The sequence below is a fragment of the Rhipicephalus microplus genome, chromosome X (assembly GCF_043290135.1).
Source record: "Rhipicephalus microplus isolate Deutch F79 chromosome X, USDA_Rmic, whole genome shotgun sequence".
In the NCBI taxonomy this organism is placed as follows: Eukaryota; Metazoa; Arthropoda; class Arachnida; order Ixodida; family Ixodidae; genus Rhipicephalus; species Rhipicephalus microplus.
Window position 1 is genome coordinate 25,851,748 of NC_134710.1, and position 14,317 is coordinate 25,866,064.

The following is a 14,317-nucleotide window of genomic DNA, read 5'->3' on the forward strand; positions in this document are numbered from 1 at the left end:
ACATTGTAATTTTAGGCACGAATTAGGGTGTCCCAAAACAATAGCAGACTGCGTATACAGCAATACGAGCGATTCCATCGTGCAGCAGCGGTGTTTGTGACTTCCAAACGGAATCTATAAGTAGAGATCATACTCAAATCGCGACAACAGAGCTATAGATTTTATCACCATAATTCACGGTCCCATCATTTCCACTAGGATGTAATCAGACGTTCTGGCCGGTTGTGAGAAAGCTCCCCTAGTTTAAATCATCATATTGAGAGATCAAATTCATCGTGCAGCGTATGTCAAACACGTTGGGACGCACTACATCACAATAAAAAAAAAGCCTTCGCGCAGAAATTTCGTTCGTACACCCAAAGATTCTCTCAGATCTTGCGATATCAGTCGAGTCGAAGCTGTGTGTTTGCGTCTCTAGAACATGCGCATACTTTTTTCATCTATAAGTTTTTTTTTGCTCAAAAAACAGGGAACAACTTTCAAGCAGTTTTACGAATGCACAGTCATCGCAGCACGTCACATCGAATGCGATTGCCAAGTCGCTAATTGGGAAAAAAACATTTGTAGGCATCCAGGATAGCGTACACACGCACAATGCCATTAATAAAGACAGCGTCGTGTCACGATACTAAAAAGTAAACGCCCACAGTGACATCACCTTCGTGCATTTTCAGTGCCAAATATTTCATGCCATTGATATTGCCACTAATTCATAGACACAGACTGGAGGATTCACTATAGATGAGCGCTCACATGGTTTAAATTTAAGAGGCAACTCGCAGGAAGTGAGCGAAGCTCGCACCCCGTCAACATTGGTATGCCACATCGCGTCTGATAATAGACTATGGCTTAATATGGCCACAGCATATACCTAATAAAAATCACTACTAAATGAGGGAAATGAAGAAAGTGAGTTGCGAAGCGTATAAGATCTGGAAAAAAAAAAACCTCCCCAAAAAGTCTAAATGGCGCTCGTTTGTCGTCACTTAGCGAAGCGCTTTTCGATAGCCTCAGTAGCCCTTGCCCTCAAGTTGGTCGACTAGTGCCAAACTTGAAGGCTCACAAAAGGGATGACGGGCACGAGATTCACACGGGAGCTCTATATAATTACCGCTCGGTTCCCGTGACTACAAATACAAGTCGGCCTTCCTATACAAGCGGCGGTGTACACGATGACATACGTCAGGGAGCGACGACTTAATAACAGTGCCCGTGCGGAGCGCCATCCCGCTGTGTATTTGAGCGCAGGCGAAACTAAGAGAATAAGAACATGCGTCCAATATGATAGAAATAAAAAACCGACACGGAAACTCAAGTGTGTTGAAGGTGGTTTGGCAAGCTTAGCAAAGTGATGTGCTGGGCTAGTTGTTTTTTTTCATGACTGAGAAAAATTGCGCTACAATTGCTGCGGAAAACGAAGTTAGGGGGGCGACAAAAAAAGGGAAGTGGGAAGTACAAGCGCAAACTGTCAACTGAAGTTTATTGAAAAAAAAAAACTTGGAAGAATGAAGGCTTCCCGCAAAGATAATAGTCGATTTACGAAAAGGGTGGGGCTCGGCAATCTTGCTCCACGGTCTTCAGATGCAAACATGCGGGGTAATTACGATTACCAGATGTGGTGCTGCTTCAAAGTGCATGATCCGGGTATGCTGATTAAAACGCCATTTCTGGCTTCTGATGAATTCGATTTCCGTTGGGGTCAGTGCAATGGAACTGGAACTGACAAACGCGCTTTCTTTGTCTGATATGTGAAAGGCTTTCCAAATTTCGCGTGTAGTCTTAATTTTTTTATTTGGCCAGAATTTTAGTCTTTCAGACAGTGGGCTGCGCCCACACTTTCTGAAGTGCATAGAGTGGTTACCTGTGATGGCTGTCTGCTGACATGCATAGCGATGCTCTTTAATTAAGACGCTCGTTGATGCACCTTCCCGATTGCCCAATGTATTCCTTGCCACATGTCAGTGGAGTAGAGAATACGATGCGTATACTTCACATTCAACGTATTTTTTAGCATGAAGTGTTCGGCATTCTTCTTTATTCGCCTCGGGGTCGTTCACTTTTTGGCACATTCCTTTTAATATGACTGGAGCTTCTCACAACATTCAGCTCATGCTTGGCTCCTATCTTCTTCAATTTATGCGATACGTTGTAAAAGTATGGGATCACTACAGGCTTTTTTGTCATGCAGCCCACTGTTTGAAAAAAAACTAAAATTCTAGCCAAATCAATAAATAAGACTACACGCGAAATTTGGGAAGCCTTTCACATATCATACAAAGAAAGCGCATGTGTCAGTTCCAGCTCCATTGCACTGACCCCCACGGAAATTAAAATCATCAGAAGCCAGAAATGGAGTTTTAATCAGCATACCCGGATAACCACTTTGAAGCAGCACCCCAGCTGGTAATCGTAATCAACCCGCATGTTTGCATCTGAAGACCGTGTAGCAAGATTGCCGAGCCCGAATGTTATCTTTCCGGGAAGCCTTCATTCTTCCAAGTTCTCTTCAATAAACTTCAGTTGATAGTTTGCACTTGTACTGTTCACTTCTTTTTTGTCTCCTCCCTAACTTCGTTTTCCGCAGCAATGGTAGCGAAATTTTCCTCAGTCTTGGCAAGCTTACTCGTGCGAGGACGATCACGGCAGTCACTATGTTGCGTGACGGAGGCTGCTCCTGGTAATTGTAGAAGAATCGATGCCACACACACATGCAACAGTACCTCACAGTTCAATCCGGCCCTAAATTGCCCAATTGTAACGGTACAGCAGGAAGTTAATTGATTGATAAGTGGGGTTTAACGTCCCAAAACCACCATATGATTATGAGAGACACCGTATAGTGGTGGTGGTGGGGGCTCCGAAAATTTTGACCATTTTGGGTTCTTTAACGTGCACCCAAATCTGATATGATAGAAGGTTACTTCGTCTAAACGCGTTGAAACGTGCGGAAGGAGTCATGACAGCAACCTCAAACCATCGGCTGCATTGCATGCACCCGTTTACATACAAGCGTGAGGCTCCTTAAGACTGGCGCTCGGGACCAGAGGCGTATATACCACCACCGCCACTGAACGCTATAGCGCAGAGAATGTTAGCTGCCGTTGTCGCCCATCAAAAGCAAAGGGTTTTCTTGACCGACAACAGCGCAATCCGCGTGAAATCGTGGAGAGGGCGCCAAAGTAGTTCGAAGTAGTTCGAACACGAGGATACGCGCATGCGCACGAGGGGGACAGGGGGAGCGACCACCTCCACCGCCCAATTCGCCTGTGGAGGCACTGAGATGAAACTTTGCCTCTCCTCATGGCAAACCCTAGGTGTGCAAACCACTTATGGTATATAAGGACCAAGACAGCGATTTCAGCACGGTCATCCAGCGGGGCATCGCACACTTTATACAGAAAACTCATAGCTGCTTGAGTCCACATGACTCTGCGGCGGCTGCTTTGTCGATGTCGCCCCGAAAATCCAGTACGCCCGTACGCTCAGATTTGGGTGCACGTTGAGGAACCCCGGTTGGTCTAAATTTCCGGAGCCCTCCACTAGTCGTAATCATATCGTGGTTTTGGGACTGTTACTAACAGTCCCAAAACCACGATGCGATATGACATGAGTCCCAAAACCACGATTGATGGATATGTAGGATTGAACCCCATATATCCATCAATGAGCCCACATGACCATGAAATATGTAAAACCGAATCAATAAGATGAAAGAAAAAACATGTAGGAGATGGACAAGGTAGCAACAGTGTCTACCCAGTTTTTTTGTTTTTTCTCGTCCACGTCTTTATAGCACTCATTCCTAAGCTTAAATCATAAACCAACAAGCCAAAATTCAACTTTGTGTATTAGTTTACAAGCAACAACCGAAAAGAGTTCAATAAATGCGCGTAACACTGACGTCGGGCCACGCTTGGCAACGTAGCGAAGCGATCTCGGCGCCAACAGCTTCTGAAGACCACGGTGCGTACACACAACGAACGGTACCTAAGGCTCTAGCCCGAGTTGGGGGACGTCGATCAGTGGGGCTCTCACCTCGGTGGGGATGTAGCAGAAGAGCACGCCACGGTCCACCAGGGCGTAGATGTAGCGCTGCATGCTCTCCACCTTCGTCGGCGAACCGGCGACGAACTCGCGCACGTGAAGAGAAGCGAGAACGTCGGAGCGGCGCGCTCGGCTCGCACCAACAAACAACGCTCTCAGCCGCCGCTTCGCCCGTTCCCGCTCTTCGCCGCTTTTTTTTTTCTTTTTTTTTTTAGTGCGCACCGATTTTCTTTCTTTCTTCCTTCCCACGGGATAATCAGGTCGGCCGCATGCCGATCGCCGTCATCCGGCGCGGCTCTCTCCTCTCGAGCGGCAACGCGCCCTCGCTTTCACCAGTCCGCGTTCTCCTGATGTGGACGTCAAACTCTCCCCATAAAACCGCACGGCACCACCGCGCGAAGAATGGACTGCGGAATGCTTTGGCCCCAGTTTCCTCGATAAGACACCCCTCTTAAATGAAGGGGAAAAAAGTGTACATTTCGGGCCTCGTTCTTTTTTTAGAGGTCACTCTTCAAGCAAGATTAGTCAACAGTTGTGGCTCTAGCTCAGTTAATTAACGCCAAGTTTCCCTCCTCAAATACACCTAAAATGAAGACATGCTCTCAGGCGACTAGCTAAGAACCAATCCGTATGAAATACGTCGCACTTGAAAAAGCTTAATCCTAGCAACTGTGGGAAGCGGAATTTCGCGTTATTATCTCATACTTTTCACAACATTAGCCAAAAATCTACAAACAAATAGGAAGAAAAAAAACTGAAACACAACGTTTATACGCATTTTAAAAGTCACACACGTGGAATACGGCGCCCCTTCTTTTCTTAAATTCAAATGCCCGAGTTCCACAGCTATGTCTTACACATGCAAGCCTTATAGGCCACAGCCTTGACTTCAACATCGCCGCACGGCGAAGGGAAACGAAACTTTTTGCACCCCTGATAATGAATCTGTTCCAACAGACGTTATTGCGGTAATTTGCACTTGGGAGCTGTACGCACTCACCACAAAATAGCAGAGCAGTGGCGCACTTCAGAGGACACAGCAAGCAGTATTGCAGCAGTACTGCAGGGAAGTTGTTCCTGGGGAGATGCTTCGAAGTGTAGATCGTGCGGCCTCTGGATTGGCTGTTTCTCAATTCGGCTCCCTACAGACTCCCCTTAGATTACTTGCACAAACTACATTCCGCACTAGCCTCGGTAATTGCCTGAGGTGCGTTATCGTTATGCTCTAACTGCCCGATGAATTGCGAAGTGTAGCAAGCCACTGTATCGGCTAAAAAGCTTCCATTGCTGGCCCTGTTTCTGCTCCTTCCAACAATGGGTCAAGTCAAGTTTAGTAAAGTTTGTTATGACATGCTCATCATATTGCACCAGTGCGTAAAAGAACCAGGGTGTGGGGTGGGCGCTGTTTCTTTCAATCGTCTTATAGCACCTGGGCGCCCCGGTACGCTTTGTTGATTGATTGATAAGTGGGATTCAACGTCCCAATACCACCACATGATTATGAGAGACGCCTTAGTGTGTGTGTGTGGGGGGGGGGGGGTTCGACCACCTGGGGTTTTTTAACGTGCACCCAAACCTGAGCACACGGGTCTACAGCATTTCTCGCCTCCATCGAAATCGCAGCCGGGATTCGATCCCAAGACCTAAGGGTCAGCAATCAAGTATCTTACCCCCGTATTCTAGAACGTCCTTTCACTCAATGCTTCACCTTCACTTGAAAAAACCGATAGGAACGCCATCTCTAGGCACGGCAAGTCGCTGCATATCAGCGATAATCTGCTGCGATTCTTGAGTAGCGCAGCATCATTTTCAGCCGAGTGGTGGCGCAGTGCTCAACTCTGTCAAGTGAAAGGTGAAAGTCGAGTCGAGGGGCGTTTGCGAATACGAGGGTTAGCCACTAGACCACAGCGGCGGGGCTGCTAAACATGGTTGTCGAGTTCAATTTTCAGTTATACAATCACCTATATTCTCAGGATACATATCTCAATGCATCTCCTCCAAAATAATCTGAATCACTTGACCACTTTTTGCTGGACTCTCGTCATTTCTCTTTTCCGAAAGCATTTTACTAATACCACTGCTCCAGTCCGGCCCATAGCTGCCTTTCAACTATCCGGTTCTACTTTCATCAAAAGCTTCCGTGATGGGACATTCCTGCACCGATATGGATACATTGTGTCGAGGATCGCATACGAAAAATCTAGTTTCATTTTCTTTATAGACTATCTCGTTCTTATCAATGCAAAGTGGCTGCTCAATCAAAATTTTACTGATTTGATTTTATGAATAAGCCAATCCCACTAACGCATTGTTGAAACCTAGCCATCTCTTGCCAATAATCCTGGGTGAGCAACTGCCACCGCTTTTATAAGGTAACTACGAATCAAATAGGCAAAACTGTTCCTCCGTAAGCGCTCACTACCATTGGCCAGTTCAGAATGAATCAGAATCAGAAATGGTTTTGTTTAGTCATCAAATAAATTCCAACTTTGTGTATGCAGAAGGAGGTCCCACAATCAGAGACTGTATCGGGACCTCCTGTTGCTTAGCTAAAGACAAGTCCAGCATCCCGATTAAATTTACGTTGCGAACAATTACAGCGTCCGACGTTTTAAACGGGTCTAGAGCCGGAGCAGCCGCTCAAGTTGGCCGGCTTCCTTTATTATCTCTTTTTTTTATCGTATATCACGAACACGTTTATGTTCCTCAGTTTGCCCACTTGTGTGTATGCGCACGTGTAAAGTGGTCGGTAGCAACTAACGCCTCCAGCTGCAGGAATACTGCCATAAAAGGTTTGCAAAGAGACATGCAAAGCCCAGAAGCATGACGCCGTTTCGACTGCCGGCGAGGGCAAAAAGGAGAGAGAGAGAGAGAAACAACCTTAGATGAGAACGAACTGAATAACTTTTCTCTTTTCTCCTATCCCCAAAGTACGTTTCTAAATTTATGAAAAGGGCTCTCCGTGAAAGAAGGTAAAGCGTGCAGACACGGACACAAGAGAACGAGAACACAACTCTATTCTTGTCTAGTTTTGGTTTGATAGGATTGGAATTCTCAAGGCAACTCAGGCAATTAGAGGCGCCGTTGAGGAAGACTCCAGACTATGTCTTCCACGTGCGGAGTTTTTATTTTTTTTTTAAGTCCACTGAAGTCGCGTAATACACTGACATCTAGCATTTAAGAAAACTAATTTCAGCGCAAACAACACATTCACGCACACTCGCACACCCCCGCAGGTATCAAACACGCACAGCGCTCCCAAATGATTTATTCATATCATGAAGGCATGGACGTGGGGCACATGAGCGCATAAACACCATAAAATTAAGCCCAACAGCATACACTATCAAGGCATACAGTTTATCCTCTCAAGGCCTAGAACCAATAAACTGGGGTTCACTTTAAAACAAAAACATCGAATGGACGCTAACACAGTGATTCTTAATATTATTTTTCTATGAAAAATGCCTCTACCAGTTCACGTGCAGTTTTTCTCGCGCTTCTGCCTAGAATCTTTGTCTCAGAGAATCGTACATCACAGCCACACAAAATGACATGCGAAACCAGGTGCGCATACTTGTCATCTCGTTTTGCGAATTTTTGGGGCGTGTTACCTTACATCATCATCATCAGCCTGACTACGCCCACTGCAGGGCGAAGGCCGCTCCCATGATCCGCAAATCTACCCGGTCTTGTGCTTTCCGTTGCCATGTTATAGCCGCAAACATTTTGATCTCGTCGGCCCACCTAACTTTCTGTCTCCTCTTCGTGCGTTTGCCTTCTCTGGGAATCCAGTCCGTTACCCTCAATGACCAGCGGTAATCCTGCCTGCGTGCTAGGTGGGGGGCCCATGTCCATTTTTCTTCTTGATTTCAACAATGATATCCTTAACCATGGTTTGTTCCCTAACCCACTCTGCTCTCTTCTTGTCTCTTAAGGTTACACCTATCATTTTCTTTTCCATCGTTCGCTGCGTCGTCCTCAATTCAAGCTGAACTATCTTTGTAAGCCTCCAGGTTTCTTCTCCGTAGGTAAGTACTGGCAAGATGCAGTTGTTATATACCTTCCTCTTGAGGGTTAGTGGCAAATTACCATTCATGATTGCCGAATGTTATCTACCCCATCCTTATTCTTCTAGTTATTTCACTCTCATGGTTCGACTCCACGGTTACTACCTGTCCTATTCCATATTCCTTTACAACCGCCAGCGTCTCTCCACCTATCGCTGTTTCGCTTACACAATTTTTACGCCATTTTTCAGGAGGCCCGTTGCTCACCAGCATCTTTGCCTCTTTGCATTCCTTCTAGGATTTTTCTTACTTCCCCTGTCGTTACTGGTATACGATGTCGAATTCCTCAGGTCCATTATTGTTTTTCACAATATAATCCTGGTTCTTTTGACATCTGTACAGCTCTGTAGAACTCCTCCACCATCTCGACTATCCTATCCACATTGCTTATGACATTGCCTTCCTAGTTCTTCAATGCATACATCCGATTTTTGCCCACACACAAGTCTGCCTTCGCAGCTGTCCTTGAGGGCTGGGTAGCAGTCAAATATTGGGCCACAAGTTGTGCCATACATCCATAAGCTCTCGCACAATTTGAAAAAAGTCGCGGAAAGGCACGGTGTACAAATGGTGTTTTCGGCACCACCAAAAATTGGGAAATTGTGCCAACGTATTTGCAATAGCAAAAAGCGCGGCTCCGAGAAGAAGCACGAGGAGATTTTTGTGAAATGTTCCACGGGGGTCGTGTACTCGATACCCTTATCCCGCGGTAAGGTGTACATGGGCCAAACCGAAAGATGTATTAATGACCAGTTAAGTAAACACGCCCAAAAATCAACAAAACGAGATGACAAGTATGTGCACCTGGTTGCGCATACTATATTGTGTGGCTGCGACGCACGATTCTTTGATAATGAGATTTTAGGCAGAAGCGCAAGAGATAGTGCACGTGAAGTGCTAGAGGCCTTTTTCGCAGAGAAAAAAATCACTGTGTAAGCGCCTCTTCGCTATCTTTGTTCCCAAGTGAATCCCAGTTTATCGGTTCTAAGCAGTGAGAGGATAAACTGTATGTTTTGATAGTATCTGCTGTTGGCCTTCTATGATGTTCATGCGCGCATGTTCCCCGTGTATATATTCAAGCTTTCATGCTAATAAACCAGTTGGAAGTGAGCAATGTGCGTGTTTGATGCCTGGGTGTGTGTGTGCGTGTGAACTTTTCGTTTGTTTGCGCTCAAATTAAATTTTTTTGAAATGTTCTACCAGCCAACCCCAAAACAAATTCTTTGACTCTAGCATTTCCCTCCCCCCACCCCACCCCATCGAAATGCGACCAGCGCGACCGGAATAGAAAACGTGTCGCTATAGGGTCGGCAGCCGAGTTACGGTAACCAGCGAGCCACTGCGGCGGCCTTGACGCATTCTATACCTTCTTACACAATGAATCCCAATCAATTAGCTACACTTTCCGTCGGCTATATCTGCAGGTCATCTATGCCAACAAATAATAAAAACTACATTGAAAAGTGATCACGATAATGCACGAGTATAACATTATAAGTTACCTGCATAGGCGCAAAAAAATTCTCTGTCATCGATGTAACGTTTTCAGTGCAATAGTTCCCGGAAGAAGTTCAGCTCACGACCTCCGAAGCAACGCTGCACACTCCTGGTGCTTTTTTTTTTTTTTTTTGCTTTTTACCAACTTGACCGATGGTGGAGGCCACAATGAAACAAAAAAGCAACTTGTCTCGCTGCATCGTCTCAGGTGGAGCGAACGATCACAAAGGATTGAACGCGACACACGCACCCGAACCACTATACTCTCCCTTCCCCCCACTACTACGACCACCACCATCATGCATGCACGATAAGCAAAACAACGCAATCGCGCATCGTCACGTTCCCGTCGATCTGTGCACTTTTTTGACACGTTGCTGTTCAAGGCACTCGCCCCGCACCTCCGCTTTGGGCAGGAGCTGCGTCCCAAGGTTTATTGCGCGCCTCAACAGGAACGGCGGCATTCCTCTTCGATTGACAGCCGACCGAAACCCGCTGTCGGGCGTCCTTGCGGCCGGCGTGCCACAGAAAGCGGCGTATCATTCGAGCGTCCCAGACGCTCGGTGGAGCGTTTGTACATTTATAGCCGTGTATATGCGTCCACTCAGCCAACTCCGCCACACATGTCGACTGAATGCGAAATACGAAAGTACTGTTGTGAGACACAACCGATGAAACCGAAGGAAAGCATTGCTTGGCTTAATTGTCTGTTGGTTTCGTGAATTGAATGCACAAGGCACGCGATCGGGTCGCGACATGAACATAGGTGTGCATATTCACCCCGCCGACGCACGCTGCCAAAAAAATCGCACACTTGGAGTTTCCGCAAGAAGTGTCATTTATCTTTAATTAGACCAATGTATCGCAGGTGGGAATGGATAAAAATATCTAATAAATCGCAATTCAGAAAGAGGTAGTTTTTTTGTTAGGTGACGTTTGAAGCGATGATGTCAGATACGACTGCTGTGCTAAAACGCCGGTTTAGTGCGCCAAAAGAACTGCAATGATCTGGACCATGCATGCAGTCAGTATGCAAAAGCGAGACGCAGGGGCGTATAGAAAGGCGGCGACCAGAACAGGGGCTGTTCTTGCCCTCACATCTTCCTATGTGCCGGCGTCTCGAATTTCGCGCTGTTCAATCGAAACCGAGGGCCGCTCAAAATGACTCATCACGTTTGGTGTTTACGCACGCGTTCGTCTCCCTGAAATATGCCCTCCAGGAAAAACAAACCTACCACAGCTCACGCTATGAACGACGGGACGGCAAGGAAAGGGACCTCGCGGAGGGGGGGACTCGTGCCAGAGCCACGTTGCGTCTGAATGCATGAACCTGCGCGTTCCGGCATTCTATGCAAATCCCAGCGCCGAACGCACGGCACAGCGGCCGGAAGTGTTCCCGCGTCGTGCGCGTCTCTCGACACTGCCACGACGCCCCACTGTCGCATCCGGGCACCGGTGGTGAAGTATTCTGCGTCCCGCTCATCACACGGAGCATGTCAGCGAATTGTAGTCGCAGCACACTCGAAGCGTCGCAATATATGAACGGCTAGCCCTCGGATGCGACATACCTAGGACATATAAACGTACATCTATACTGTAGCAAGCGACAACGGTTACTTGCGCAACACCAATTGATAAGTATTCATTGAAAGAACTGGCGCGACTATAGGTATTCAACTTATCTATTCCTACCGGCCACCTGGGCCTGTTTTTTTGATGTACTAACAACGCATAATTCAGAAATATAATGAAGCGCACGCACTGTCATGCGTAATACGAGAGGGAACACGCTAGTGCGTACATGGCAAGGATCATTGGCGCTGTCAAAAATATCAGGCGGAAAGGGTGGCGCTTTACCGCGAACTGAGCACTGCCACTGCCACCACGCGTTTTTTTTTTTCTTTTTACCCCGCGCGTAATATGCTGGGTGCTTTTTTGGCTTTTGTTTCACAATACAGTCTTCTTTTTTTATTCTACAATAGCCCGGCTCCTCTCGTTTTCGCACATGAACTTTACATGTCGACGCAGAAATACTTTCCCGCAGCGGTTGCGTTGAGTCACCGTTTTGTGCTGTTTTGGCAACCTAACGCAACCAAACGCAATCACCGAACAGAGCGGCCTTTCGTGCTTCGAATCAGCGTTTTCTATAGCCTCGAATGTTCTCGCACGCGACACCAGGGGCCACGCATGAAGGTATACACGGTTGACGTTCACCAGTGGCGAACGTTCCCCGCAACTCAGCTGCACGAGAGCCCGGAGAACGACCAAGCATACACGTCGAAGACCATTTATACGTTTTTCGAGATAACAGAAAAACTGAAAATCACGGCTCAAGCACTTGATTGATTGATTGATTGATTGATTGATTGATTGATTGATTGATATGTGGGGTTTGATTTGATTTGATTTGTGGGGTTTAACGTCCGAAAACCACCATATGATTATGAGAGACTGGAGGGCTCCGGAAATTTCGACCTCCTGGTGTTCTTTAACGTGCGACCCAAATCTGAGCACACGGGCCTGCAACATTTCCGCCTCCATCGGAAATGCAGCCGCCGCAGCCGGGATTCGATCCCGCGACCTGCGGGTCAACAGGCGAGTACCTTAGCCACTAGACCACCACGGCGGGGCGACTCAAGCACTTCGTACAGGTGGTTAACCAGCGAAGAATGGAACTTGCGGCCACAGGCGGTTGCAGATGTCGCAGCCGCAGACACTCGAGAAACTCCCACCGAAAGCAGGCGTCGGCGCCAGCGAACGTGTAATCGTCATTGCCTCGTTGATGGATCTTCGGTGCACAGTCGATGTTTGCGCTTCGCCACCCGGGCCTGTTCTTGTGCCTGGACTGCTGGATCGGCCTGGGCGAACATGAATTCTTTCGCGGATCAGCCGTCGGCCACGTTTCGAAAATTTCATAATCGCAGTGGATTATTCGCAGGAAGGACTTGAATTCACCTATTCAACTGGACCGCTTATTTCCATTGGTTATTAAATTAATTATGCTAATTTCTATAAATACTACCGTAAATAATGTGTGTACGCAACTGAAGATGTCTTCTGCCGCCATAAAGGAAACATCGCAGATATATAGCATGCAGATACATCCTTTCTGTATTTTTTTTTTAAATAACGGTGGACACATTTCTTGAAACACCCTGTATAGTCAACTGTGGGGTCTCACTAGCGCACGCCGTACAAAACAGACACTACTTTTGACCGGCTGACAGTGTACACCGAAGTAGGCGAATGTTCCTGGTTTTTCGCACTCTTAGAAATGCGGCCGCCGCTATGCACCTTTTCACAGGAAGGAAAAAAAAACAAAAACACCGTCATGATGGGCTGTGCGCACCCCGCCGCGGAGGTCTAGTGGCTAAGGTACTCGGCTGATGACCCGCAGGGCGCGGGTTCGAATCCCGGCTGCGGCGGCTGCATTTTCTATGGAGGCGGAAATGTTGTAAGCCCGTGTGCTCAGATTTGGGCCGCACGTTAAAGAACACCAGGAGGTCGAAATTTCCGGAGCCCTCCACTACGGCGTCTCTCATAATCATATGGTGGTTTTGGGACGTTAAACCCCACATATCGATCAATCAATGAGCTGTGCGCGGGAGTACAAAGGCTAAGGGCGCAGCGTTGTCAGTGCATTTTCGAGGGGACGCGCCAATTTGCACAGCCCAAGAAGGGCCATAGCGGCGCCCAGGGAGGTGTTTATGAAAAGGTAAATATACCAAATCTGCGACCTGTGCACTCATATTCACCACCACGACTCGCGCCGGTGGTGGTGGTGGTAAAAAACATTTATTTCAGAAAAAGTTTACTACAGAGTGCCGACGTGGCCCATCGGCGTGCTAGAGTGGCAAGACCCTATTCCGGGACGCCAGTGGAGCTGGAAGCTGCCCGTGCGCGCTCCACCAAGGAGCGTTGTGCAGCCAAGGTAGAGCAGCCGAGCAGGTGCTCCTCCCAAGCCTCTCTAGTTGGGATAGGAAAAGGGGATGAGAAAGGGACAGGATTAACTGGGCACGATGCTACGACGTGATATGTGTCGGCGAGCACATGACAGGTCGAGCAGGTGCCATTGATTTCCGGCAAAAAGTGCCTGGCGACCGCCGGACTGATAAAAGTGTTCGTCTGCAGGCGGCGTAGCAGTCGTTCGTCCGCTTTCTCCAAACCGCGTGCGGGGTCCGGGTAGAGGCGGCGCGAAGCCCGGTAATAAGCCAAAATTTCGCGAAAGCGCGTCAGGTTGGTATTGCAAGATTCCGTCTCGGGACATGGAGGGGCAACGGCCCGGACAGAAGAAGCGCGGGCAGCGGCATTTGCCGCCTCGTTGCCGGGCAGGCCCGAGTGGCCTGGGGTCCACACTATACGAATGGGATGAGGGTTAAAGCGCCAAGAGGCTGCCTGTAGTAGGCTAGCCGCCAGCGGAGCAATGGAACCCTGAAGGTACTGAGAACAGGCCGAGCGCGAGTCCGTCAGGATGGTGCGTGAGGCAGGGTGAGAGGCGGCCAAAGCTATGGCAACCTCTTCAGCGTGCGTTACTGTGTCTGCTCGAAAGGAGAGGCCATCTACGTGTTTGCCCTCTGTAATCACGGCAGCCGTGAAGTGACCCGAGGGGGAGGGACCCGAGACGTCCACGTAGAAAACACCAGGACGATCGGAGTGTCGCGTATGAAGGGCCGCGGCGCGTGCTAGCCTACGGCCAGGATGGAGGT

At 48.0% G+C, this 14,317-nt stretch overlaps 1 protein-coding gene across 2 annotated transcripts in view; it reads right to left on the reverse strand.

Annotated features, from left to right (window-relative positions):
* Window positions 1-14,317, reverse strand: part of LOC119175737 (rhotekin-2) — a 169,755-nt gene that overhangs the window by 139,400 nt on the left and 16,038 nt on the right. Inside the window, exon 1 of one of the 2 annotated variants that reach the window (XM_075882005.1) lies at window positions 4,036-4,188. The exons of the other annotated variant lie outside the window; for it this stretch is intronic. Coding sequence (XP_075738120.1) covers window positions 4,036-4,098 — 63 coding nt within the window. The 5' untranslated portion in view covers window positions 4,099-4,188. Of the gene's footprint in view, window positions 1-4,035; window positions 4,189-14,317 lie in introns of those variants that run through there. 2 annotated transcript variants of the gene reach the window in all.